Source organism: Neofelis nebulosa, chromosome 1 (genome assembly GCF_028018385.1).
Source record: "Neofelis nebulosa isolate mNeoNeb1 chromosome 1, mNeoNeb1.pri, whole genome shotgun sequence".
Taxonomy (NCBI): Eukaryota; Metazoa; Chordata; class Mammalia; order Carnivora; family Felidae; genus Neofelis; species Neofelis nebulosa.
The window spans coordinates 69,514,028-69,539,705 of record NC_080782.1 but is presented as its reverse complement, the minus strand read 5'-3'; the positions used below and the strand labels follow the sequence as shown (position 1 = coordinate 69,539,705).

The following is a 25,678-nucleotide window of genomic DNA, read 5'->3' as shown; positions in this document are numbered from 1 at the left end:
TACTGACCTTATTCCACCAAATTATCATACCTCCTGCCTTTGGGCAGCAACAGTCTCAGAATTTGGAACACAAATAATGATTTACACAGGCTGAGGAAGAAAATTTCCCACACGACTTAGCACCTTATTCAAGAAATTAGAAAATGAACCACAAAATAGATCAAAGGAAAGTAACAAATTCATAGACATAAGAACAAAAGTATGTGAGTTAGAATCTAAACACTGGTTCACTAGAAAAATAATATAAAAAGAGTATGACACTAAATTAAGAAGAATAAAAGGGACAAAACACAAATACATAAAATGAGAATTGGTTAAGGGAGAAAATAACCACAGAAACAAGAATCTTAATACACATCTTCGGTCAACTGTGGCCAAATAAATTCTGAAAAATGGGTTAAAATAAATAGTATTCAAAGGAAGCACAATCTGCTAAAATTGACTAAAGAAGAAAGAGAAAGATCTAAAGAGACTGAAATTCAGGATTGATACTTCAGATATTTTTATGGCATGGATCTCAAATAGTAAGAACTGAATTTAGCTCTACCTATGCATTGTGGCTGAATCAACCTTGTCAATGGACATATAAAAATCAAAAAATTTGACAAAGAGCTACCCTTAGAAGAGGCATAAGATACTGAAGATTAAAGAGGGAATTCTACCAAACCTTGAAAGAGTAGACAATTCCAAATTACTGAAGTTTTTTTAGAATATAGAAAAAGAAAATAATAAGAATTTACTATTTAATAAGCATAACATTTTACATCAGAATAAATATTTAAAGGAAATAGATGACTCAATAAATATTGTTGGGACAACTCAGTAGCCATATGGATTGACAACTCACACACAAAAGTTTTCAGATGGACCAATGATTAAAATGTTCAAAACAGAGGCGCCTGGATGGCTCAGTCGGCTAAGCATCCAACCCTTGATTTCAGCTCAGGTCATGATCTCATGGTTTGTGAGTTCAAGCCCTGCATTAGACTCTGTGCTGACAGCATGGAGCCTGCTTGGGATTCTTTCTCTCCCTTTCTCTCTGGCCCTTTTCCTGTCTCTCTCTCTCTCTCTCTCTCTCTCAAAATAAATAAACTTAAAAAAAATTTTTAAGAGTCTTTAAAAAAAAGTTCAAAATAAATCCTTAAAAGTACCAGAAAACAATGTGATAACACTTCAATCTTAGAATGAAAATAACTTTCCTAAATAGATATAATTACATAGAAAAATGATAATAGCAAAAAATGCTACAAGCAAAATTTAAAGATAAATAAAATATATAGGGAAAAATAAACATTTGTAGTTCTTACCATAGACAAAGGGACACATTAATTAACAGGTAAATAGTTCCTGCAAAGATAAAAACTCAGTGGGGAAAATGGCCAAAAGAAATAAAGAGTTAATTCCCACATAATGAAAAAACAAAAGGCTCTTAACATATGAAGTTATTCAAACCACTCACCTTAAGAAAACTATATTTAAATAAAAAATTAAATTAACATAATAAAAAATAAGAACTTAAAAATTAAATAAAAATTATGTAAATTGAAAAAAAGCTTTAAGTTTTTTTATTAGGTCTGTTGCTAGCTGTAGGTTTTTATTTATCTTCTTTATCGTGTTGTGGTGGTTCCCATACACTTGTAGTTTGCTCAGTTTTTATCCTGAATTGGTGTTTGAGTTTGTCAAACCGTATTTTGATGCTAGTATTCTATTTTCATTTTGACTTTCTGTTAATTTAGTTTCTTATACTTGCTTTAGTCGTTTTCTTAATTATTTCTTTCAATGTTTATGTTTGAGAGAGGGAGAGACTGAGCATGAGCTGGGGAGGGGCAGAGAGAGAGAGGGAGACACAGAATCCAAAGCAGGCTCCGGGCTCCAAGCCATAGGCACAGAGCCCAATGCGGGGATCGAACTCACCAACTGTGAGATCATGACCTGAGCCGAAGTCAGACGCTTAACTGACTGAGCCACCCAGGCGCGCCTACTTACTTTAGTCTTAAACTGTTCTGCTCTACTTGCTTAAATATATAATTTATCATCTTTACTTTATTGATGCTGTGGATTACACAATCTAATAATGTTGAACCAGCCTTGCATACATGGAATATAATTTAAATGTCAAAAAAAAAAAAAAAGAAAACTGTATTTAGAAATCATATTTCACTTTTCAGATTATCAAAATCCAAATGTTTGTCAAATCCTCCATTGGAAAGACTGAAGAGAAACAAGTACTCTCATATATTGCTAGTGAGGATATAAGTTAGTACAATTCTTCCGAAAGGCAATTAGAAGATACCCACCAAAACCACAAAGGCATATATCCTCTGACTCAGAAATCACACTTCCAAGAATTTATTCATGTGCATTAAAAGATATATGTGGAAGTTTCAATTCTATTGTAGTCTGTAGTGGCAGACAGTCTAAAACAACCCAGATGCCAAAAGGAAACTGATTAAAAATAAACTGTAGGACATCCATACTAAGGAAAACATCATAACCTATTTAAAAAATAATAATGAGAAAATTCCCTATCTCCTGGAATGAAAAAAAAAATCACTAAGAAATGAAGTTAAATAAAAAATGTAAGATGCCAAATATATTTAGTAGGCTTTCATGTAACAATGGAGAGAAAATCTAAAGTATAATTTATTTTGTTTATATTTTAGAGACCTTGGAAGATACACAAGCAATTAATCAGGGAGAGATAGGGGTAAAATAGGCAAATGAAGGTCAGTACTGCGAGGGATGCTTCACTGTATTAAAACATTGACTTATATAACAATATCTATTTTAAACATGAGGAAATAGTTTCTAAGAAGAAGGTACTTGCATTTGACAGAATACCTAGAAGTTGTTGGAGCCCAGGGTTGAAATGAAAAAAAGAGAAATGGAGTTAAATAATGTGGCGCATGAATATATATAATTTGTATGATTTTAAAATACAGTATATTATAATAACAGGACTATTTTGAATAGTGCTTCACTTTACCTTATAGTAACATGTACAACTCTCCTCTTCACGGAATCCTTTTTGTTCAGGTATTTCATTTGACCCTGTTTTGTCGATGGTTTTTTCAAAGGAAGAATGTAGGCATCGGTGGAGGGGAAAAATAGTTTGGAAAGAGCAGTGGCAATTCTCCATCCTATATATTTAGAGAAAATTTCATCCCCTACATTTGATGAGACTTTTGCACTATAATTAGTGAAGGGATCAGTTGGGTCATTTAACTCAGCCTGTTGAAAGAAAAGAAAAAGCAATCTGTTGAAATAGAATTAAATGAGAGGAAAAAATCATGTATTATTGAATAAAAGATGAACGTATGTTTTTTTCTTTGACTAATGTCACATTCTTCCTATTAAATAAAAATAATCTTTTTAAGAATAAAAGCAGATTCCCAAAAGATTTTTAAAATTGTTAACAGTTTTTAGTGAAATAAACAATTAAGCATGAACAAAACCACTCTTGAAATTACAAAAATTTGATGATATAATTGTATTTTCAACTTGTACATTTCCCATACAAGAATTTCCTATTTATAATATTTATTAAGAAATTATGCAATCGGGGGTGCCTCGGTGACTGAGATGGTTAACTAACTGGGTTTCAACTCAGGTCATGATCTCATGGTTAGGGAGTTTGAGCCCCACATCAGGCTCTGCACTGACAGGATGGAACCTACTTGGGATTCTCTCTCTCTCCCTCTTTCTCTGCCCCCATCCCCCTCTCAAAATAAATAAACATTTTTTTTAAAAAATTAAGCAGTTGAAGTATATGTTTTATTAAAACAGAGTTTCATCTGTGCCTAATGTAAATTTTCTTTCAAGCTAACAGAAAATGTTTATTGAACAAAATTTGTGTTAAGTAAAAAACAAAAAGATCTTTGTATTTATTGCACATTGATGTTCTAGGATTTAGGTTTAAATTAAATTTAATAAGTTATAATATTTTTTAGAACATCTAGCACAAAAATTCTACAATATTTAATCAATTTTTAGTCAGGAAAGAGCTTTTTGCTGAAATTTCCTATTTATGTTCAATATTGTCCATGACTGATTTTTAATTACAACTTCTTTTGAAATGGCTAGAGGCATATTTTCCTTGGTTAGAATTGGTAATAATAAATGAAGATTCAAGTTTCAAAATCTCATGTGTTACATTTTTTTTAATGTTCACAATATGTTCATGTTAGGAATTCCTTCTTGCAAATAAATTGGATGCTGCCTCCTTTCATTAAGTTTTTTACATTTTTTTATTCAGTATTATCCATCTTCAGGCAGTTTATTACCAGTCATTCAGGATTCACTTTATATGCCTATTGATCTTATGGTAGGAAATTAAGGAACAGAAAATATTTTCCTGCATATGAACATCTAACTTTAACTCTAAGGTTCCAAGATCAGCTTGGCTCAATCAAATTACTGTTTGAAGACTGACTACTCCATTATTTAGACAAAATTATAATGGGAAAAAATGAGAACAATCTCATGATAAAACTGAAAAAATAAAGGATCAAAGCAATGAAGAAAACAGCAAAAGGCAGGTAAGTAAATAGGGATTATTGTAAAAGCTCTGGAGGCTGGGAAAGAGTAAAATGCAAAAAACATGTATGTTTATAGTATCCAGTATGAACGAACAATTATGTTCATACTATTCCCCGTTGTTGCTATCTTATTAACTAGGTCAAAATCATAGCAAGAGCATTCAGTTTGAAACAAAAAATGAAACTGCCTATGGCACTTCATAGCTGTTGTGACTTTGAGGAAATTAAGGTCTCAAAGACTACAGGTTCACCTGTTCAAAGGCAATTACAATGCTGTATTTTTTGAGCTGTTTCCTTTTACTTATAGTTTGTGTCCAATACAAATCAATTCCATAACATGAGAAGTTATTATGAATAAAAGCACAAGTACACAAACACAATATATAATCCAAAATAGATGGGGAGGGGGTTTGGGGGAGAGGGAAAGTGGGTGATGGGAATTGAGGAGGGCACTTGTTGGGATCAGCACTGGGTGTTTTATGTAAGCCGACTTGACAATAAATTATATTCATTAAAAAAATAGATTCACATCATTCAGGTATGAAACAAAATGTAATGTTCAGTCACATACTCCATACCTTGACATCTGCTGAATATGGTGTCCAGGGTAGGTTTCTCAAGATAAAAGAAATGACTCTAGTTATCAAGACTACCGTGGGGATATTAGATATTGGAACATGTAAGCATTACTGTGTGACCATGTGAGCAAAAGACTTTAAGGAGTATCTATTTTAAAAAAGGTTTCTGTGCCTTGAAGCAGCTGTGAAAGATTTACTTTCCAGAACTCATCCCACTTTAGGCTGAGTTTTAACTATCTAAAAATATTGACTGATAACAGGAAGTGTTCTAAATGAGGCTATTCTGTTTCATAGAGTTTATTTAAAAGTATTTACAGAAAGAGTACAAAAATTCTTCTGAATTTAATGTAAGTTTCCCATCTTAACTTCCCAACTACTTGATTTACAGTTTTGGTTCCTTCACATCTTTACATTTTTAATTTCAAGACTTGTCAATTTTACCTTCAAAACATCATCTTTCTTAAATTGTAAAAGTATTCAACATATGCAGAAATAAAAAGCATTTTGAAATTAATTGAGGTCAATTACTTTTTGGAATCATTTGAGTAAATGCATCTGGCACTTCTGGTGAATTCTAAGAGGTGTAAGTAAATATATAAGCAAATTTTACTCATTATGTTTGGATTTAGGGTAGACTCAATCCATCACTGCCCTGGTACATGTCAGTTACTGTAGTAAAAACTCAAATGCAATGTCAAATCCAAAGCCTCAAAACAAAGCGTTCAGTTCTCAAGAGAACAGTGATAGCTTAACAATGTAAAACTTTATCTAGAGCACATTGGCCTTAATTTAGTACAGCTGAAATGTATTAAGGAATTACATTAACACCTGAAAGTACCTTCCAATGTACATATAAATAGAATCAGAGAAGATTTTTGTATTACCTATTTTATGGCCTCAGTGAATCAAATGAAACCTGAAATCTCTTTTCCACATCTCATCCTTTATCTTTAGATAAGATATAATCTATTGTCATTTTTTAGGTAGGGCTTTAGGTGTCTACATTTAAAAAATAAAAAAAGTTTATTTTCAGAGAGAGAGAGAGAGCAAGCACAGGCGAGGGGAAGAAAGAAGGGGAGAGAGAGAGAGAACCCCAAGCAGGATCCACACTGTCTGGAACTTATGAACCAAATCATGATATCATGACTTGAACAGAAAGCAAGAATCTAGCGCTTAACCAACTGAACTAGCCAGACACCCCGATATGTCTATTCTTCTTAAACTACATTTAAGAGGGGCGCCTGGGTGGCTCAGTCGGTTGAGCGTACGACTTCGGCTCAGGTCATGATCTTGCGTCTGTGAGTTCCAGCCCCATGTCGGGCTCTGTGCTGACAGCTCGGAGCCTGGAGCCCGGAGCCTGCTTTGGATTCTGTCCTCCCCAGCTCATGCTCTGTCTTTCTCTGTCAAAAATAAACATTAAAAAAAAAATTTTTTTTAACTACATTTAAGAAAATCATCTCTTCACTAATTTTGAATGTTGCTTCCCTTCATCTTATACTTGACACTCCAGCAGACTTAATACTGGGATTCATCATTTAGTCAAATACTTCATATGCTCAATTTTGAGATCCTCAACATTTTCTGTGCCAATAAAATAAGGTATGGAATTGGCAGATTCAATGAAGGCCTGTTTTTGTCTTGTCACACTGGGTGTCTACACACTATCTGGATTGGATTTAGAAAATGGAAAAGTACAGAAGATGCCCCCCTTATCCATGAGAGATGCTTCCAAGACCTTCAGTGGATGCCTGAAACCATGATAGTACTGAACCCTATATATACTGTTTTTCCCTATGCATACAAACCTATGATAAAGTTTATTTTATAAATTAGGCACATCAAGAGATTAACAACAATAAAATAGAACAATTATAACAAATTCTGTAATAAAAGGTAAGTGAATGTGGTTTTTGTGTTCATAACATCTTATTGTCCTGTACTCACCCTTCTTTTTGTGATGATGATACGTTAAAATGCCTATGTGATAAGATGGGATAAGAATGGCGCAGGCGTCGTGACTTAGCATTAAGTTTACTATTGACCTTCTGATGTTTGGTGGGTGCTTCCGGACCACGGCTGACCACGGGTAACTAAAACCTCTGAAAGCAAAACTGCTGATAAGGGAGCACTACTGTATAAGTGTTTCTTGACTTGAGTCTCATAAGAGTCAAGATATACAAAGGAGAGTAAGATCACGAAGAGACTGGCTGTTGCCTGCAGAGCACCACTACTTATATTGGTGGCGGAATTAGCTAGATTTGGGGCAGCCAAGGTATTCTGGGAGGAGTTACACGAAAGCATTACAACAGCTGCTTGCTGTGAATAAATCTGCGTGGGTTGGAGCCAGAAGCAGCAGCCCCAGTCTGAGCCTGGCTACCAAAGCTTTTCCCCTCTTACTTGCGTCACCTGCTGCATGCCTCACTGGATACCAGGTGCATGGAGAGCCTCCAGCTGGGGTGGGCTCAGGCAAGGTGGTCAGTACCAATTCATTTTATTCTGCTTATCCTCCCTGGCTCAATCTTTTTATAAGAAAAGGTACTTCAAAATTAATAATAATATGTAGTATTGCATAAATATATTACTATAAGCTCTTCCATTACTGAGAGGGATGGAAGAATAAATGTGTGAGTAAACAAATGAACAAAAATAGTTTTTGGTATATTTCTGGTAAAACACATTGTTTCCAGACATAACATTACCCTGCAGTACAGAATGTTGATGCTATTTTTATCATGTCTCATTTGGCTATTCCTTGCTTTCTTCCCTCCCAGACCAGATAACCTGTAGATCAGATGTCTGTTCCTTCATGAAGCAAAATGAAGGCATGTCCACATCTCTCATATGGTTCACTGATTGAAAGCCCAGGTAAACTTCTCTCCCCCATTGACGTTCAAGGCATTCAACCAATGGAAATATAGCCTCAAATATCAGTCAAATGTATATTTGCCTTATCTTTAAAAGATTTTGTTTGTTTTCCCAGAAGAAGTACCAGGAAATAATATGGGCTTCGCAGTTAGATCTGAAGTCAAGCAGGACTTTTCCACTTGTTAAAGAATGTAAACGTTGGAAAATGTTACCTCTCTAGGCCTCTGTGTTTAGTTTAGTTCTGACTTGTTTTTCATTTGTGATAAGGAGTTAATGGTAACTACTCTCTGAGTTTTGTGAGGGTTAACTTAGTAGGCAGTGGGAAGTTCAAGTATCAGTTTCTTTTAAGAATTCCCAAGGACACAGCACTAAAGCTTCAGACTTTGCACTTTAACCCAGAGAGGATTTGATACCATTTCTGCCAGGCTGAAAATAATTTTGTTATATTGTCACTTTCACATTAGCAAATCTGTAAAATAGAATCATGGTTCTACTACCATAGCTATCTCTTTTTTTTTTTTTTTTAATTTTTAAAAAAAATTTTTTTTTAACGTTTATTTATTTTTGAGACAGGGAGAGACAGAGCATGAACGGGGGACGGGCAGAGAGAGAGGGAGACAGAATCTGAAACAGGCTCCAGGCTCTGAGCTGTCAGCACAGAGACCGACGCGGGGCTCGAACTCACGGACCGCGAGATCATGACCTGAGCCGAAGTCGGATGCCCAACCGACTGAGCCACCCAGGCGCCCCAATAGCTATCTCTTTTTAAGAGTCTTCCTTCTCTTAAAGCCATTATTCTAATGCTGTAATCCAGAGACTTAAATGCCAACTATGCATAAATACATATCTATACTTCTTGGAAGTAAACTAACACAAAATATTAATGGCCATTTCTTACAATAGATTCCAAACTCACAAATATACTACAACTTAGCCTACCAATAAACATTACCTCAAATTCCCTCTGTTAACATTATTTATACATTACATACATTTTTATCAAATGTCCCTACTTTTTAGCAATGTCCATGTAGGCTTTAAAATTCAGGATTTTCTTTATTGTATTGTTGAAATGAATTTTTTTACTAAGAACCAAATGGCAATTTTGGAATATCTATGTTAATTTTACTAATCTAGTATTAAAATTGGAAAGGTGATGTTCTTGGAGAGTATTTCTTTCACACACATGTTCTAGCTACGTGTAGGGGCAGATGCCCACCATTTCGTCTTTGTATTGGGTATAATGGTGGTAGAAAACAAAACAAACAACGACAAAAAATATTCAAGAAGATGGATAAATCAGCAAAAAGGGAAATTCTCTAAGGAATCGTGATGTGGTAGCAAAATAAATAAATAAATAAATAAGCAAGCCAGTCTCTCCAGAGTTCTTCATTTTCTATCAATAATTAGGGAAATGTAGTAAACACATCAAAAAGTAAGCTAGCTTATATTCTGCTTGACATAAGAGAATAAAAGAGAAAGAAATAGGATGTTAGCCATTGCAAAAGAGTTTACAGCAAATCCTATCTCTGTCTATTGCTGTCTGTCCCTTTTGTATCTTCACCTGTCCTTAAGTAATCCTAGAGCTGGAAATATTTAACTTGTTTGCAGGAAAAAAATGATAATTTTTTTCTTCAAATTTCAAATTTTAAATAGAAGTGACTCATTGGTAGTTATAAAAGATTATTTCCTACAGGAGTTATAAAATCTCACAAGGGAAGACAGCACGAGTAACTATTATTACTAGTTATGAACTATTAAAATTGCAGTCCTTGGACCATCATTACCTGTCATTACCTGGTAGCATGTTATAAATACAGAATGTCAGGCCCTCCTCCTATATGTGGTAAAGTCTGAGAAAGACTGATGTAGTAGATTAAGAAAAGGACTAATATGGGAATATCCATTTTCTAGTTGTGTGATCTTGCACAAACTGTTTAACATCTCTGAGAAGTTTTCCTTATTTCTAAAATGGGAAGATGATAATACTCCCCTTTACAGTGTTATTATAAAGGTTAAACACAAAAATTGAATACATTTTCTAGCACAGCGTCTGATATAAAAAATTCTTCAATAAATGTTAGTGCCTTGTTTATGTTTAATTTTGGAGAAAGAGGACACAACAGAGTGGAAATAGCAGAGCCTTGGGATTAAGTTCACTCATAGATGTATCCACCATCAGCCACTTATTTTAATCACGTTTAGACTCAGGCACTCCCATCTGGGTGGATCATGGCAGTGGTGGGAGAGTTATGAGGTATAGATGAGTTCATATATGTAAGATACTTAGCACAGTGCCTGGCTCACTGTAAGTTCTACAAATATTTTTGTTCTCCTAAAACAATGTGTCTGTTACATTAGAATTCTGTTGATAAGTATTTAAAGAGACTGTACTCTTCCAAAAATACATCTCCCTTTCCACACTCAGACTTTCTATTTATGTCAAAAGAAGAGCCATATGTGGAGGAGGAGAGAGGTAGGTACTGAGAGAGGAGTTCTATTAGGAGTTCTAGTTTGCTGCTTTGTAGAGTACATCACGAGTATGGGAATATCATTAAGAAGAAAAAATGAATTTTAGTTCAAAGACCTCACCATAAAATGTCAACCATGAATTATGTTACCTGATGAGTCAAAGGTCCTCTGAATAAAGTCACATATTCATTTTAGCTGTACATATTTCTTTTTGATATTTTAGGTCATATGCCAGATGGCAGAAAGCATTTATACATGATGACTTTTCCTACATGTGCCGACATATGCTGCCGAATTGCCTCTACAGAAGAGTCTTGCTCATTGCAAGTCTCCCTGGAAGTATTTCAAACAAAGCACATCAATTAACATTTGTTTATTATGCCACTGTGAGTATATGACGGTATTTTATTTCTATCCCAAATACTCAGGCAACATTTGGGTTTATATTGAATTTGTCAGATGAAGGGCTCATGTTTAGGGATCTATTTAGGGTTATTTCTCATTTCAAATATGCTATTAAATATTTCACCTCTCCTCTAACCTCCATTAAGGATCAGATTTCACAAACAGATAGAACGAGAATTTTAGATGATAGAATGCTATTATGGTCAAAAAAAAACATGTAAGACATGAGAGTACATATAATATCGTTAGTAAAAGGTTTACCAGTGATGCAGATAAATTGAGGTATTAAGTACAAAATTTTATTCATTAACTTCAATAGTTTATCATATGAATTGCATATTTATTTTTAAAGTATAAAAAGAGAAAATTTCTACTTAATTCCATAAACATTGAGGTATATTCAATCCTTCTGAAATAAATCCTTCTGACTATAATGTATGATAGTTTATAATTACGGCTGTGTTTCACTCTGTGTAGGGAATATGATGATTACCTTACATGAGGAAAGGTTCTGGCAGCAAGGTGTTAGGAAGGAAAGAATAAACAAAGGTTGTGCTATAAACATAGTCATTTGCATTAACTGAATAAGAGTGGAAAACCTATTTTATTTTAGACACAAGCATCTGAGGGGCCTCTGGGTGACTCAGTCAGTTAAGCGTCCAACTTGGGCTCAGGTCATGATCTCACCGTTCGTGGGTTCAAGCCTCTCATTGGGCTCTGTGCTGACAGCTCCGAGCCTAGAGCCAGCTTCGGATTCTGTGTCTCCCTCTCTCTCTCTGCCCTCTCCCTGCTTGTGCTATGTCTCTGTCTCTCTCTCTCTCTCAAAAATAAATAAACATCTTAAAAAATTTTTTAAAAAGAAGCATCTGAGACACAAGCCCTCATAGCTTTTTCTTATATGTTCTCTATCCACATGGAGCAGTGAGGGAGCACCTAAAAACTGACAGTTTTTATGACATATAAAAGAAAGATTATGCCCATTTTATACCATAGAACTTTTTACCAAAAAAAGGTGTCACAGGCTAATAATGTAAGTGGTTCACTGGAATTGGGGAATTAGTAAGCTATTAAGGAAAACTAAAAATGTTTAGTCATAAATAACTTTTGTAGTTTTATGACTGTGAATGTCTTCCCAATGCAGTGTCAAAAAAGAAAGAAAAGGAAACCTTGATTTTACCATGCTCATCTTCTACTGTAAAATTAAACACACTTGCAAAGGTAAGTTACATAGAAACTATTGAGATTATTCCAGACAAGAATGCACAATATTAATAAATTCAAACTATTTGTTGTAATACATTACACCTATAGACCCTATGTGTGCACTATTTTAAAATCGTTTGCTTTTGACTTCTTCAGATGTGAGAAGTTAACTTATTTTACAGTATCACGATTAACTCCCTTCAGAAGGCAGCTTTTAAAATCTGAAATAAATATGAATATTATTTTCTTCAGAGAAATTAAGCATAAAGAGAAGGGATATCAGTTGTGGAGTTTAGGAGAGAAGATCACACAGGAGTAACATGAGAACACAGCACAGAGACTACGGAGAGAAAAACTGAGAACTGCACAGATGCTAATCACTTTGGTCATTTTCACTTGGTCATAATTGTTACTTGGTCATAATTACTTGTGGGGAATTTAAAGGAGTTAGTTTAGACATTATTCTTGAAACCTACTATAGACATGTTAATATGCAGTCTGACATTAGAAAAATACCAGCTAATAATAAACTGGAAAAAAAAAAAACTTTTATGACCAAAGTCATAAAACTGATGCAAGGAAAACCACTGCCTGGGAGAAGAATAAACAGAGCAATTGATTAGACACTTAACTTTATGTCATATCTAATACCAACCTAGAATTCTTGGCCAATAAAACTATCCTTCAAAATTAAATTGAATAAAAACCTTTTTAAGTAAATAAAAATTGACAGAATTAGCCAACAAGAGATATTATTATAATATTTTGTATAATATCAAAAGGATTTTCTTTGAGCAAAATAAAAATAATCCCATTGAGAAGGCCACAAATTTAAGAAGGAAGAGTAAGAAAAGAAACATGTAAATATGTGGGTAAGTCTAAAGAATACTGATTGTAAAACATATTAATAATATATGGATATCTATAAACCTACACATATACACACACAAGCACTCCCCCCCCCCCCCCCACACACACACACACACAACTAAAATGTTCAACAGGAAGATTATGTAAGTAAAGAGAAATAAATGGAGTTAAAATATTTTAAGGCTGTTTTAAGGTCTAGGAAAATATTAAATTTTTTATATTAGACTTCAATACCACAAGGATTCACTTTGTCACATCTTGGGTAACAAGTAAAAGGTGTAACCACCAGACAAATGAAGGGGTAGGATGAAATAATACAATATATAATAATAAGAGCATCGTCACTGGGCACAATAGAATTCAACAAAAATCAAAATCCTAAGTGTAATAGCAAAATCTCCCTATATGTGAATATTAAGTGATGAGCTTGAATAATCTGTGGCTCAAAACAGAAATAATAGTAGAAATTAGAAACTCTTTTGAATTGGATGATAATTAAAATATTATTTATCACAACTTTCAGGTTACATCTAAATTAACATGTAGAGAGAAACTAATAGTATTAAAATCATATATTTGAAAAAAGCTGCAAGTCAGTGACAAATATGGTTTAATAATTTTGGAAAAGGAGCAACACATTAAATGAAAGGAAGTTATCAGAAGAAAATATAAATCTAATATAAGATATTAAAAATTAGAGAAAACATAATACAGAATATCAGTATCAAGAGAATCAAAAGCTGCTTTTTAAAAGACAAAGAAGTTGATTAGACCCTTGGCCTGACAGCTTAAAAAGAAACAAAAGCAAAAATAACAAGAGTAAAGAATGAAGGAGATAATACCATGTCAGATCCTAAAGACCTTAAGATATCATAGAAAGATAATGTGAAAACCTTGATGAATCTTTTAAAATGCAGATGAAATTCCCAAAAAAAAAAAAAAAAAGAAAAGAAAACTAATGCAAGGAAAATTAAAGCATAGGAAGGTATATAACTATAAAAATTATTCTGCAATTAGAAACTTTCTGTAAGTATCCATGATGAAATGGCTCCATTGTAAATACTACAGAATTTTTAAGGAAGAAATGATGACATATTACAAAATCCTTCCAGAGAATAGGAAAAAAGGATAATCACTTCCCAATTCATTCTATAAATCCAGTATAACGTTGATACAAAAATTTATAAGAAAACATTGAAGGAAAAAATATTAGAGAACAGTTGTACCCATTGAACGTGGATGCAAAATGTTAAGCGAAATATTATCAAAGCAAATATGACAATATTAAAAAGGTTATTACATTAAGTGTTTTTATTCCAGGAATGCAATGAGTCTTCAACATTAGAAAAAGCAAGCAATGTAATTTACCACAGTATCCATGGGTAAATTACTTCACCTCTCAAAAAGTTTAAATTCCTTATTTAAAGTTTCAATTTCCTCATCTGTAAAATCAAGAGCATGAAAATACAAATATCATGTGTTTTGTATGAGGATTAAATAATTAATGAATGTAAAGTGCTTAGCACATGGCACACAGTACATGCTCAACAAATCTATTATCAGTGCCTTTTACAAATGATAAATATGAAAGAAAAAAAGCAATATTTACATTGAACAATTTAGCAGACTAAAGTCTCATTTATGCAATTCTCGGAAACCTCTTACTATGCAAACAATTCACCCCAAAACTTTAAGGTTTAACAGCTATTTATTCAGCCCCCAGTTCCACAGGTCAACAAGTGAAGGTAGAGAGAGATAGCAGAATGGTTCTTCTGGTCTTAGCTGGACTCATTCATGTGTCTGTAGTCAGCTGTTTGGTCAGTTAAGAACTGGCTGGGGCGCCTGGGTGGCGCAGTTGGTTAAGTGTCCGACTTCAGCCAGGTCACGATCTCACGGTCCGTGAGTTCGAGCCCCGCGTCGGGCTCTGGGCCGATGGCTCGGAGCCTGGAGCCTGTTTCTGATTCTGTGTCTCCCTCTCTCTCTGCCCCTCCCCCGTTCATGCTCTGTCTCTCTCTGTCCCAAAAATAAATAAAAAACGTTGAAAAAAAAATTAAAAAAAAAAGAACTGGCTAGTCTCGGGAGGAGGCACTGGATCAATTAGGATGACTAGTCTCTGCACAATGCGGTCTCTCATTTACCATCTGGGTAACTTGGATTTGCTCACATGGCAGTTACAGGGTTCCACGTGAACAAGAGAGGGCAGGCCCCAATACATAAGTGTTTTTAAATTTCCCATTTGTATAACATTGATATTGTCTTATTTTCTAAATCAAGTCATGTGATCAAGCCAAGAATTTGAGTATAGAAGGAATCATGCCAAGGACGTGAATATAGGGCATCTTGAATAAAATGAGGACAATTACTCTAATAATATACCAAAAGTCCTAAGCAATAATTCATTATTTTAAAAAGATATAAGAAATTGTATACATGATTTTACCCAACATAAATTACCCACCTATTAAAATTGTTCGTTAGAACAATTTTCTCCCAAAACTCATTGTTTTACTTAGCATTCCTATTTTTATGAAACCATTTCTAAGTCTCTAAGACTTTAGCTTGGTAACCCAAACATAACTTTCAAATATAGTGCCTACTACTGCCCAATCCAAGACTTTTTCTCCAACGAGGCAAGTAAACCAATGGCTTTTTCTTACATGGTGTTCTTATTTCTGCTCGGCTCACAACATTTCCTTATCTAAGAGATTCACTCTTTGACGCTGCTCCCTTGAGTCATTTAACATAACTCATCATTTAAGTTTCCAGCTCAAGTACTACTTAAAGATGACAATAATGTATTCCATATTAATATAAGGAGGAAGTTAGAAACCAAACATCTGAACTCCCTTGTGTACCATGAACTTTGATGGGAATAGCCATACATATAATATTCCATCTTCTGAATCTTCTGTCTTCTGACAGTAAAAATTATTGTATAAAGGTCATTTTTTGGACTTCCTGTGTCTTCCATAGAATTCAGCATGGCAAAATAGATTTAGGATCTAATATGTACATATTTATTTCATATTTTTTAATGAATTTGGTAAAAAAATTTATACTAATTTCTTAGTGTATATACTTGTAGTATCTTATTATTAAATAAAGGAATTCAAACTAAATTAAGTGATATTTCAAAGACACTGACTAGGCACTCTATCACTTATAACCATAAATCATATGGTTATATGTTATCCAATAATCTAAATGTCCGTATCTCTACCTAACTTATAATATAGATCTAGAGTGAATTGTATCTTTTAGTTAATCTATCTAATGCAAATTAAACTTATTTCTTATATTAAATATGTACTATACCTAAATTAATTTAACTGCCTTTAGAAATTTCTAATTTAGATTTTTCTCTGAAGAAAACTTGCCTTTCCATACATTTACTATTTAAAATGAATGAAAGTATCCCTTAGAAGTCTTCTAACTAAACATTAAAAACTAGCACATCTAGTGGTTATGCTTTTGTCTATTCTTTTATTCTCAGAGCTGACTGCTTGAGTAAAGAAAGGTCTTTCCTTGGACCTAGCAAACAAAAAATATTTGCTATGTCCGATTAACTGACTTATGAATGTCAAATGCAATTATCTATAGATACTTAGTAAAATTTTGAACAAGGAGGACTATCCTATACCAAATGAATGGCCCTGTAAGCAGGCATTTAAATAGAATTCTAATTATAGAAATGACAAATTTGAGTTGGCTTATGTATTTGGTTACAGTATACAATCCATTTATGTGAAGTGGCATATAAATATAGATACAAAACCAAAGAATAATATGAATAACTGAAAATTCATGTAAAATGAAAAAACAAAGACAAAATTATAAGACTCGGTGAGATGAATGCATGACGTCCTCTATTTCTATTTCAAAACTAGCCAAAATTTGACTCTCATTTTTTTAAAAACTCTATTGAGCAGCTTATCCAAAATAATAATAAAGTTCAGACAGCACATGAAACTAAGATTTATTTCTTAAATCTCAGCAAAGAGGATACTCGATGATATAGTTGTCATCACTATAATAGATCCAATAGTGATTATTTTAAAATTTTTCTATGTTCTGTCCACAACTAAGGATAAAACTGAAGCATGGTTGCATAAAAGCAAGCCCACGGAATCCAAAACAATGTAGTTCAAGTGGACAGCTCTTGACTGTCTTTCTCTGTGAAAAATATATTACACATCTAGAGAAAAGGAATGCATATTTTTAGATAGTCCTCCATAAAGATTCTTACTCGAAATCACATTTATGTTTAAAAAGCAAGGAGTTTAAGGTTTTGTTTTCTGCTAAGAATCTAGAGGGTAGATACTCTGTGTTGCAATGATGGCCCACCCATATGCTTTGACAATTGATTAGGCAGAGTGAATTCATTATTTGTTCTTCTTACTTGTTAACATTAATTCACATCCCTAATTATTATTAGAAAACAGGATATTAAGGGTGTTAGGATAATTGCATCTGTAAACACTAGAAAGAATCAGAAACTTTCAATGAAAGGGTAAAAAAAAAAGTGTACTTTAGGATAACAAACAAATTAACCTAGCTCAAAATAAGACATAGAAAAGAAAAAAACTGGTAGGAGATTAAAAATATCATAGGATACCATATGGATAAAGCATCACTGGAAAATCACATTTGCATTTCATGAAGAATGGATAGCTAATTTCATAATGATTTTCTTTGAAAGTGAAGAAAAAAAATTATGTAGTCATTCAAACAGAACTAGAAAAACCAAGAACTTGTAAAATACATTTTTAACTTCAAAGAAAAAGACTAGTGTTAGTGAATCCAGATTTTCAATTTATATTATCTAATGCTAGAAAGAAAAACTTACAAATAAGATAACTAAAAATAACTTATCCAAATTGAGACACTTTTGAGAGTGAATTAATTCATTGCTTTCTTATTAGAAAGCTAGAAAATTAGGCCTAGACCAGGCTAACCTGGGCAAACTGGAATGCATGGCCAGTATACTTAAAATTCTCACAGTCACAAACCTGAGGCAGAAGTTATTCCTTCCCCCAAATCACCTCCTCTCTTCAAGCTTCTTAGTCAGAAGAGTACCAACACTCTTATCTTTAACTAAACCTAGATCAGTATTCAATTTTAAAAATGGTTTTCCCAGCTGTGAGTCACTGACACTCACTGAATATGGACATTCTCTTTTCCTTAGAGAGAAAGGACAAACACTTCTTGATAATGGAGGTACCAATTTATTGCCCTGGGTTTTATCTTACCTGAGCTATATTTACTGCATTATGGATTCGCCTGTCTTTCTCATGATCCTTGGTCTTCTGTAATGTTTGCAATATTTTGTTTCTAAATCCATCCTGCTCATCATCTCCCCGAAGTTCCCATGACATTTTCACCAGGTTATACACTACGCCATAGTATCCAATCCATATCACTGGATTACCTGTTGAAAAAGATATATTCTTTGGGAAGACATAATCTTATTCATCTTAGTAATGCACAATTTTGTGAAAAAGAAGAACTGTGGTTTTACTAATACGGTGTTGTAAAGTCTGAAATTCTGAGCTTTGGAATTTGTTTTACTCTTCACAGCTCCTACTCCTTTAATTTTAAAAGATCACAGCTTACTTTAAAATTTCTAGTCGTAAGAAAAGATCTGCACCTAACTATTATCATACCTCATAAATGTAAAAGTTGGGCAGGTAAAGTAGGAACTATGTATTTAAAAAAAAAAAAACTTTGGAATTCAAGGAAAGAAGAATTTGTTCAAGGCAATATGAATATTTAAACCACCATAGTGAATTTTTATAACAAATTAGAGAATAGGAGAAAAATCAAGCTCTATGAAACACCATTTGAACCAAGAAGAAAGCCTTGAAAATAATGTGAAAAGCAGACAAAAATTGCCAATATAATTATAGGCTGGAAGTTTTTTTTTTTTTTTAATAGAGACATAAATCAACTGAAACAGAGGAAAGGGAACAATGAATCCAGAAGAGATTTTTAAAAGTCTAAGACAATCTTCTTTCTAAAACTTATATACCAATTAGTAATTTATATAAATTATCAAGGTCCACATTTAAAATACACCTCTCCCATACAGAAAGGAGGAAAAAGTTTCTCTTTACTCTTTATCTTAATTATTTCTTACCTCAGTAGTATAGTGCTATATAATACTATTCAGGAAAAGAGAATTCTAATTTAGATAGAGATGGGATAAATTTGTAGAATGAACTACTACAGCAGGTCTCAAAGGGGATAGGAACTGAAGTTAGTCAAAGAGGAACATGAGAGTATGAGTATATGCGAAGCAGATAAGAAGAACAGGAGGAAGAGAAGGTTCAGGAAGGGCTTTAGAGTCAATTAAATTTTGTATTGTACTGTCCTCCAAATCCTGATGACAGCCTGTGTGACACTGGAACTCATCAGTTCTCTTCTTGAATAAAGATAAAACACAATATGAAAAAATGATAATCCTCAACTTTTCCTAATTCAATCTAGATTTTTATAATCCAAGCTACATAATAATATTTTTTTAATTTTTTAATGCTTATTTTTTATTTTTGAGAGAGAGAGAGGCAGAGCATAAGTGGGGGAAGAGCAGAGAGGGAAACACAGAATTTGAAGCAGGCTCCAGGCTCTGAGCTGTCAGCACAGAGCCCAACACAGAGCTCAAACCCACAAACCGTGAGATCATGACCTGAGCCAAAGTTGGATTCTTAACTGACTGAGCCACCCAGATGCCCCAATAATAATTATTATAGTTATAACTAGAAAACTTGGGCATTCCTACTACTATGTGCCCTTATTCTAGGCCTCATTACAGTCCTGCTATGATGACCGTATTACACTTAGCATAATAGAAGGAACATATGACCTTCAACTCAGGTTAGAAACCCCCCTAGCAGGGGCACCTGGGTGGCTTAGTTGGTTGAGCGTCTGACTTCAACTTAAAAGTCATGATCTCATGGTTTGTAAGTTCAGCCCCACATCGAGTTCTGTGTTGTCAGCACGGAGCCCACTTAGGATCCTCTGTTCCCCTCTCTCTCTCTGCACCTCTCCCACTCATACTCTCTCTCTCTCAAAAATAAATAAAACATTTTTTTTAAAAAAAGGAAAATCCCTTAGCATGACACAGATGATGAGTGACAGAGCCAAGTGAAGGAGAGTCGAATCTTATGCCATGCAGCATAGGCTCTCCAATTCAGACAAGTGCTTGCCTTCCTTCTATTCTGTTCATAGGAAACAGACTAGAAGGTAGAAAGAGGAGGCAGAATGGAAAATATGTACACGTTTTACAAGTGGGAGGAGGAAGGCAAATATCCAGCTACCAAACTTAAGGCACCTTTCATCCTTTCTATTGATACTTTGAAAGGGATAGTGTAAACTATAGGTAAGCAGCCAATTCTTTTGAAAATGTAATTCTCCCCATAAAAATTTTACAAGTTAAAATTAGTATGCTGCCATATTTGAAATTACATGTATGAATTGATATCAGCAAGATGGCAGAATAGGACATCCCCAGCATTCATCCCCTCATAGAAACAACAACTTGGCAGCCATCCATAAACAAAAGTGCCTTTTTCAGGACCTTGGGACCCAGGTAGGAGGTTGTGAAACCCCAGTGGAAACAAGACTGAGGAGGCAGTCCCAGCCCAGGTGGAACACCTGTTGGCAGTTATGTGGTCCCAGCCATGGACCTGGAAGCATCCTTGCCCACCCTGAGAACTCGGCTCCAGCCCTTTTGATCTACAAAGGATCTCGAGCAAAGGACCCAGGAAAACCCATGCCTGTTGGTGCCTCTGGTAACAGGGCTGCTGTCTGTTGGCCCTGAAGCAGCTCTGTGACCTGGCTCCAGCCTCACTCTACCATGGTACAGAAGCAGCTCTTCTGACCCAGAAACCGCCCCCACAGGCCCTGGCAGGAGAGTGTTCAGGGATGTGGCAGGGGCCAAATCTACTTGCATCCCAGGTAACAGGCCTAACATCTGGAGATACAGAAGTGGTTCCATAATCACATTTCCACCCTGCTCAACCATGGTCTGGAGGTGGTCCCATCCACTTAGGGACCCAGCAGGAACTCTGCCTAGTCATTCCTTTGGCAATAGGCCCACTGACTCCTCGTCGAGAGGTAACTATAAGAAGACAGAGGGTAGAGGATGATAGTGAGGATCTCAAATTGAACTGAGGTAGAGAGCTCATATTAGAAATGGATAGGGGTGCCTGGCTGGTTCAGTGGGTGGAGCATGCAACTCTTGACCTTGGGGTCATGTGTTCAAGCCCCATGTTAGGTATAGAGTTTACTTTTAAAAATAGAAATTTTGGGGGCACTTGGGTGGCTTAGTTAGTGGAGGAGGCAACTCTTGATCTTGGGGTGATGAGTTAGAGCCCCAAGTTGGGTATGGAATCTAAGAAAAGAAATGGATAAGGTAAAATAACTAAAGATAAATGGGATCAGATTAAGTGGTAGATGTTTGAGCAAAAGAGTAATGTTATATGTGTTCCATGACACGTTACATCTATTCCAGCAATAAACTGGGAAACCAGTGTGGGAGCTTTATAAGGCAATCTAGGTCTTTATTGTGATAAGCAGCAGGAGCTTGGAGAGTAAAGGACAAACTTAAGACACTATGGAGAAGATCTAATAAGAATTCTTAGCTACGGAGGAGAAGAAAAACATGAAGTAGAGAGGAAAAGTACATATTTAAGTTAAGGAACTGGAAACAATAATGAAATCACTTATAGAAAAGAGATTGTAGAGGAGCCAGTTTGGAGAGAAAGGAGATAAAATAATATTTGGAAAATGTGGCATAATAGGGTGTAAGGGGAATCTAACTTTCAGAGGCCTATAGCTTGTTGTAAAAATATAGCTAAAATTTAAGTGAAATAGCAAAAGTGAAATTATGGATTTGTGAATCTAGCAGAAAAATAAGTTTGGAACTCAATATGAGCAACAAAACAATTATGAGTTTTAAATTAATAATTCTGGAATTGAGAACCTCAAAAATAATGCAGTTTTGAGCAATATGACAAATAAAACATACTGTGAATTTTACCGTTTTTATATATTTGTTTAAAGGCTCCCAAACTCTTTACGTTAATAAGAATGATTGATATAAGTACATATAAGCTACCTTCATATATTTTAAATTATCAGTTACAGAGGTTATAGTCAGTTTAGTGTCCAACTCTTGATTTTGGCTCAGGCCACAATCCCAGTCTTAAGATTGAGCCAGCATTGGGCTCCATGTTGAGTATTGAGTCTGCTTAAGATTCTCTCTCTCCCCACTTCTCCCTCTACCCCTCCCCTGCTTGTGTGCGTTTTTTCTCTCTAAAAATATAGATATATAGAAGATAGATAGATAGATAGATAGATAGATAGAATCCACAAGACCAGTGATGAGCCCATAAAATGTATTTTGGTAACTGAATTCTCAAAACTCACCAAACTTTTAAAATACTGCTGTTGACATGAAAAGATGTTCAACGTCGCTCCTTATCAGGGAAATACAAATCAAAACCACACTCAGATATCACCTCACGCCAGTCAGAGTGGCCAAAATGAAGAAATCAGGAGACTATAGATGCTGGAGAGGATGTGGAGAAACAGGAACCCTCTTGCACTGTTGGTGGGAATGCAAATTGGTGCAGCCGCTCTGGAAAGCAGTGTGGAGGTTCCTCAGAAAATTAAAAATAGACCTACCCTATGACCCAGCAATAGCACTGCTAGGAATGTATCCAAGGGATACAGGAGTACTGATGCATAGGGGCACTTGTACCCCAATGTTTATAGCAGCACTCTCAACAATAGCCAAATTATGGAAAGAGCCTAAATGTCCATCAACTGATGAATGGATAAAGAAATTGTGGTTTATATACACAATGGAATACTACGTGGCAATGAGAAATGAAATATGGCCTTTTGTAGCAACGTGGATGGAACTGGAGAGTGTGATGCTAAGTGAAATAAGCCATACAGAGAAAGACAGATACCATATGGTTTCACTCTTATGTGGATCCTGAGAAACGTAACAGAAACTCATGGGGGAGGGGAAGGAAAAAAAAAAAAAGAGGTTAGAGTGGGAGAGAGCCAAAGCATAAGAGACTGTTAAAAACTGAGAACAAACTGAGGGTTGATGGGGGGTGGGAGGGAGGGCAGGGTGGGTGATGGGTATTGAGGAGGGCACCTTTTGGGATGAGCACTGGGTGTTGTATGGAAACCAATTTGATAGTAAATTTCATATATTAAAAAATTTTTAAAAATAATAAATAAATAAAATAAAATAAAATACTGCTGTTGATTTTTAAAATGAGCTCTTCCCCTATTCATTTAAACTACAATGAAATGGGGCGCCTGGGTGGCTCAGTCAGTTAAGCATCTAACTTTGGCTCGGGTCATGATCTCATGGTTCATGAGTTTGAGCCTTGTATCAGGCTTTCTGCTATCAGCACAGAGTCCACTTTGGATCCTCTGTTTCTCTCTCTGTCTGCCTCTCCCCTGCTTGTTCCCGCTTGTTCTCTCTCTCTCTCTCTCTCTCTCTCTCTCAAAATAAATAAACAAACTTAAAAAAAGTAAACTACAGTGAAGTATTGCTTATGAATAATATTTGCAGGGAAAATCTATTACGGTTCCAATTCACTGACGGTTAATGAAAAAAAAAGCCTTATAAAGACAGCTGAGATGTGTTACAACTGTCATAAAAGGTAGAATGCAGTCTAATATGCACATCTTGACATTTGATAAGAAGCATGTCTGCTATGAAACTCCTCATCCAGGGACCAAGCTGAAGAATAAGGCACTCTTCTGTTCTGCTTTGAGTGACCCTGTGGCAGCTATCAAAGATGTTCCTTTAAATATACTGAGAGAAAATGTGTCTGTCTGCAGCTAAGCAGACAGTATTCTAGGAAATAACAAAGCTGAACCAAAACAAAATTCTTAATAAATCTTGAAAACTTATTAAGAAACTATGCTGTTTGAAAAGCAGTATTATGATCCTTTCTTTGTAGCAATGCTTTATTTTAGTGTTTTGAACTCCAGGGAAGCCCTTAATGGCCAGTCCAGATATTTAGATTTCACAAATGCAGTGAATGTGGAATATGAGTATTTCTACTCAGATGAATGAATATAAATGAACACAGCCTTTACAATTTTGAGAAATATATTTTTTTTCAATGTTTTTTATTTATTTTTGGGACAGAGAGAGACAGAGCATGAACGGGGGAGGGGCAGTGAGAGAGGGAGACACAGAATCGGAAACAGGCTCCAGGCTCCGAGCCATCAGCCCAGAGCCTGACGCGGGGCTCGAACTCACGGACCGCGAGATCGTGACCTGGCTGAAGTCGGACGCTTAACCGACTGCGCCACCCAGGCGCCCCTAATTTTGAGAAATATAATTTGGCAGAATCAAATGTATCACTAAAAGGTAACCTGAATGTAAAATGTAGTGTAAAACATGGTCTTTGTGAAATGCCATATATAGGAAAAGAACTAGATCAATGCCAAGAAACCAATGGATAAGAACCAGTCAGCAAGCCAGGCATTTAACAAATATTTACTGAGTCAATGCTATGTACCAACTGCTGTTCTAATGTGCCAAAGAAAAAGACAGTGTAACTGCTCTCAGGACACTTAATGCTAGTAGAGAAAGACAGATACTAAAAAAATAAACAGGACAGTGTCAGTTGATAATGAGTGTTAGGAAAATAATAGAAGGTGTTAATGTGTTCAACAGTGACTAGAGAAGAAAACTATAGACACAATGAGAGAAAGACCACCATGAAGCATCATATTCAAGACAAGATCTAATGCATTTTTAAAAAGTTAACCATCCAAGGAGTGGGAGGAAATGCAGCATCTGTGAGTGCAGAGGCACCCTCTGAATGATCATGGCCAATTTGTAAGCCATGGAAAGGAGTTTGGAATTTATTCTTAGTGTAATGAAAAGTTAACAGAGCATTTGAAATGAACAAACCTGCTTCATGTTTTAAAAATCTTTTGGGCTTCCCGATGGAAAATGGGTTCTAGGGAGCATTAAGGAAACAGGGAGACTCTTAGTTTTTTGCAGTAGTCTAGAAGAAAAGTGAGGAGTACATAGACTTGGGAGTTGTACAGTTAAGAATTAACAATGTCCAAAGAGAGGGCTGGCTTTTGCCATTGCCTGACTCTTAGGCATTAGAATGTCCTGTCTGATAAGAATGTTTTGTTTATCTGGGAGCCTTAGGCCACGGTATCAATTTGGCCTCTGTAAGGACCAGAGACCAGGGTCAGCCATGTGCACGTGAATGAGCCCCAGTAAAAATTTTGAATACTAAAGCTTGATGACCTTCCATAGTTGACAATAGTCTATGCAAATTGTCATACATCACTACTAGGAGAAGTGAATGGTCTCTGCACAACCCCACTGGGAGAGGACAATGGGTAGCTCAATGCTTGGAACTGTCTTGGACTCTGCCTTATGTACCTTTTCCTTGGCTAATTTTAATCTTTATTTTTTTTACTGTAATAAACCGTAACCATGACTAAAATGTCTTTGCTGAGTTTTGTTAGTTCTTGTAACAAATTAGCAAACCTGAGGGTTGTCTTGGGGATGCCCAAACTTCATAGGTGATTTCAGAAGTGAGGGTAGTGTTGAAGACTCCTGAACTTCATAGGAGATAACAAAAGAGATGGGGGAGTATATTTTGGATGACTAGTAGAATAAATAGGAATTCCAAGGTACTCTTTGTTTTCAGAAAGTTACACTATAGAAATAATTATGTATCT

General features: G+C 35.2%; 1 protein-coding gene across 6 annotated transcripts in view; it reads right to left on the bottom strand.

Annotated features, from left to right (window-relative positions):
• Nucleotides 1–25,678, bottom strand: part of TMEM232 (transmembrane protein 232) — a 219,725-nt gene that overhangs the window by 102,090 nt on the left and 91,957 nt on the right. For all 6 annotated transcript variants that reach the window (XM_058725234.1, XM_058725216.1, XM_058725207.1 and 3 more), the window contains 2 exons: nt 18,181–18,359; nt 2,987–3,231 (listed from right to left, as the gene is read on the bottom strand). In XM_058725234.1, the coding sequence (XP_058581217.1) occupies nt 2,987–3,231; nt 18,181–18,359 (424 nt within the window). The remainder of the gene's footprint in view (nt 1–2,986; nt 3,232–18,180; nt 18,360–25,678) is intronic.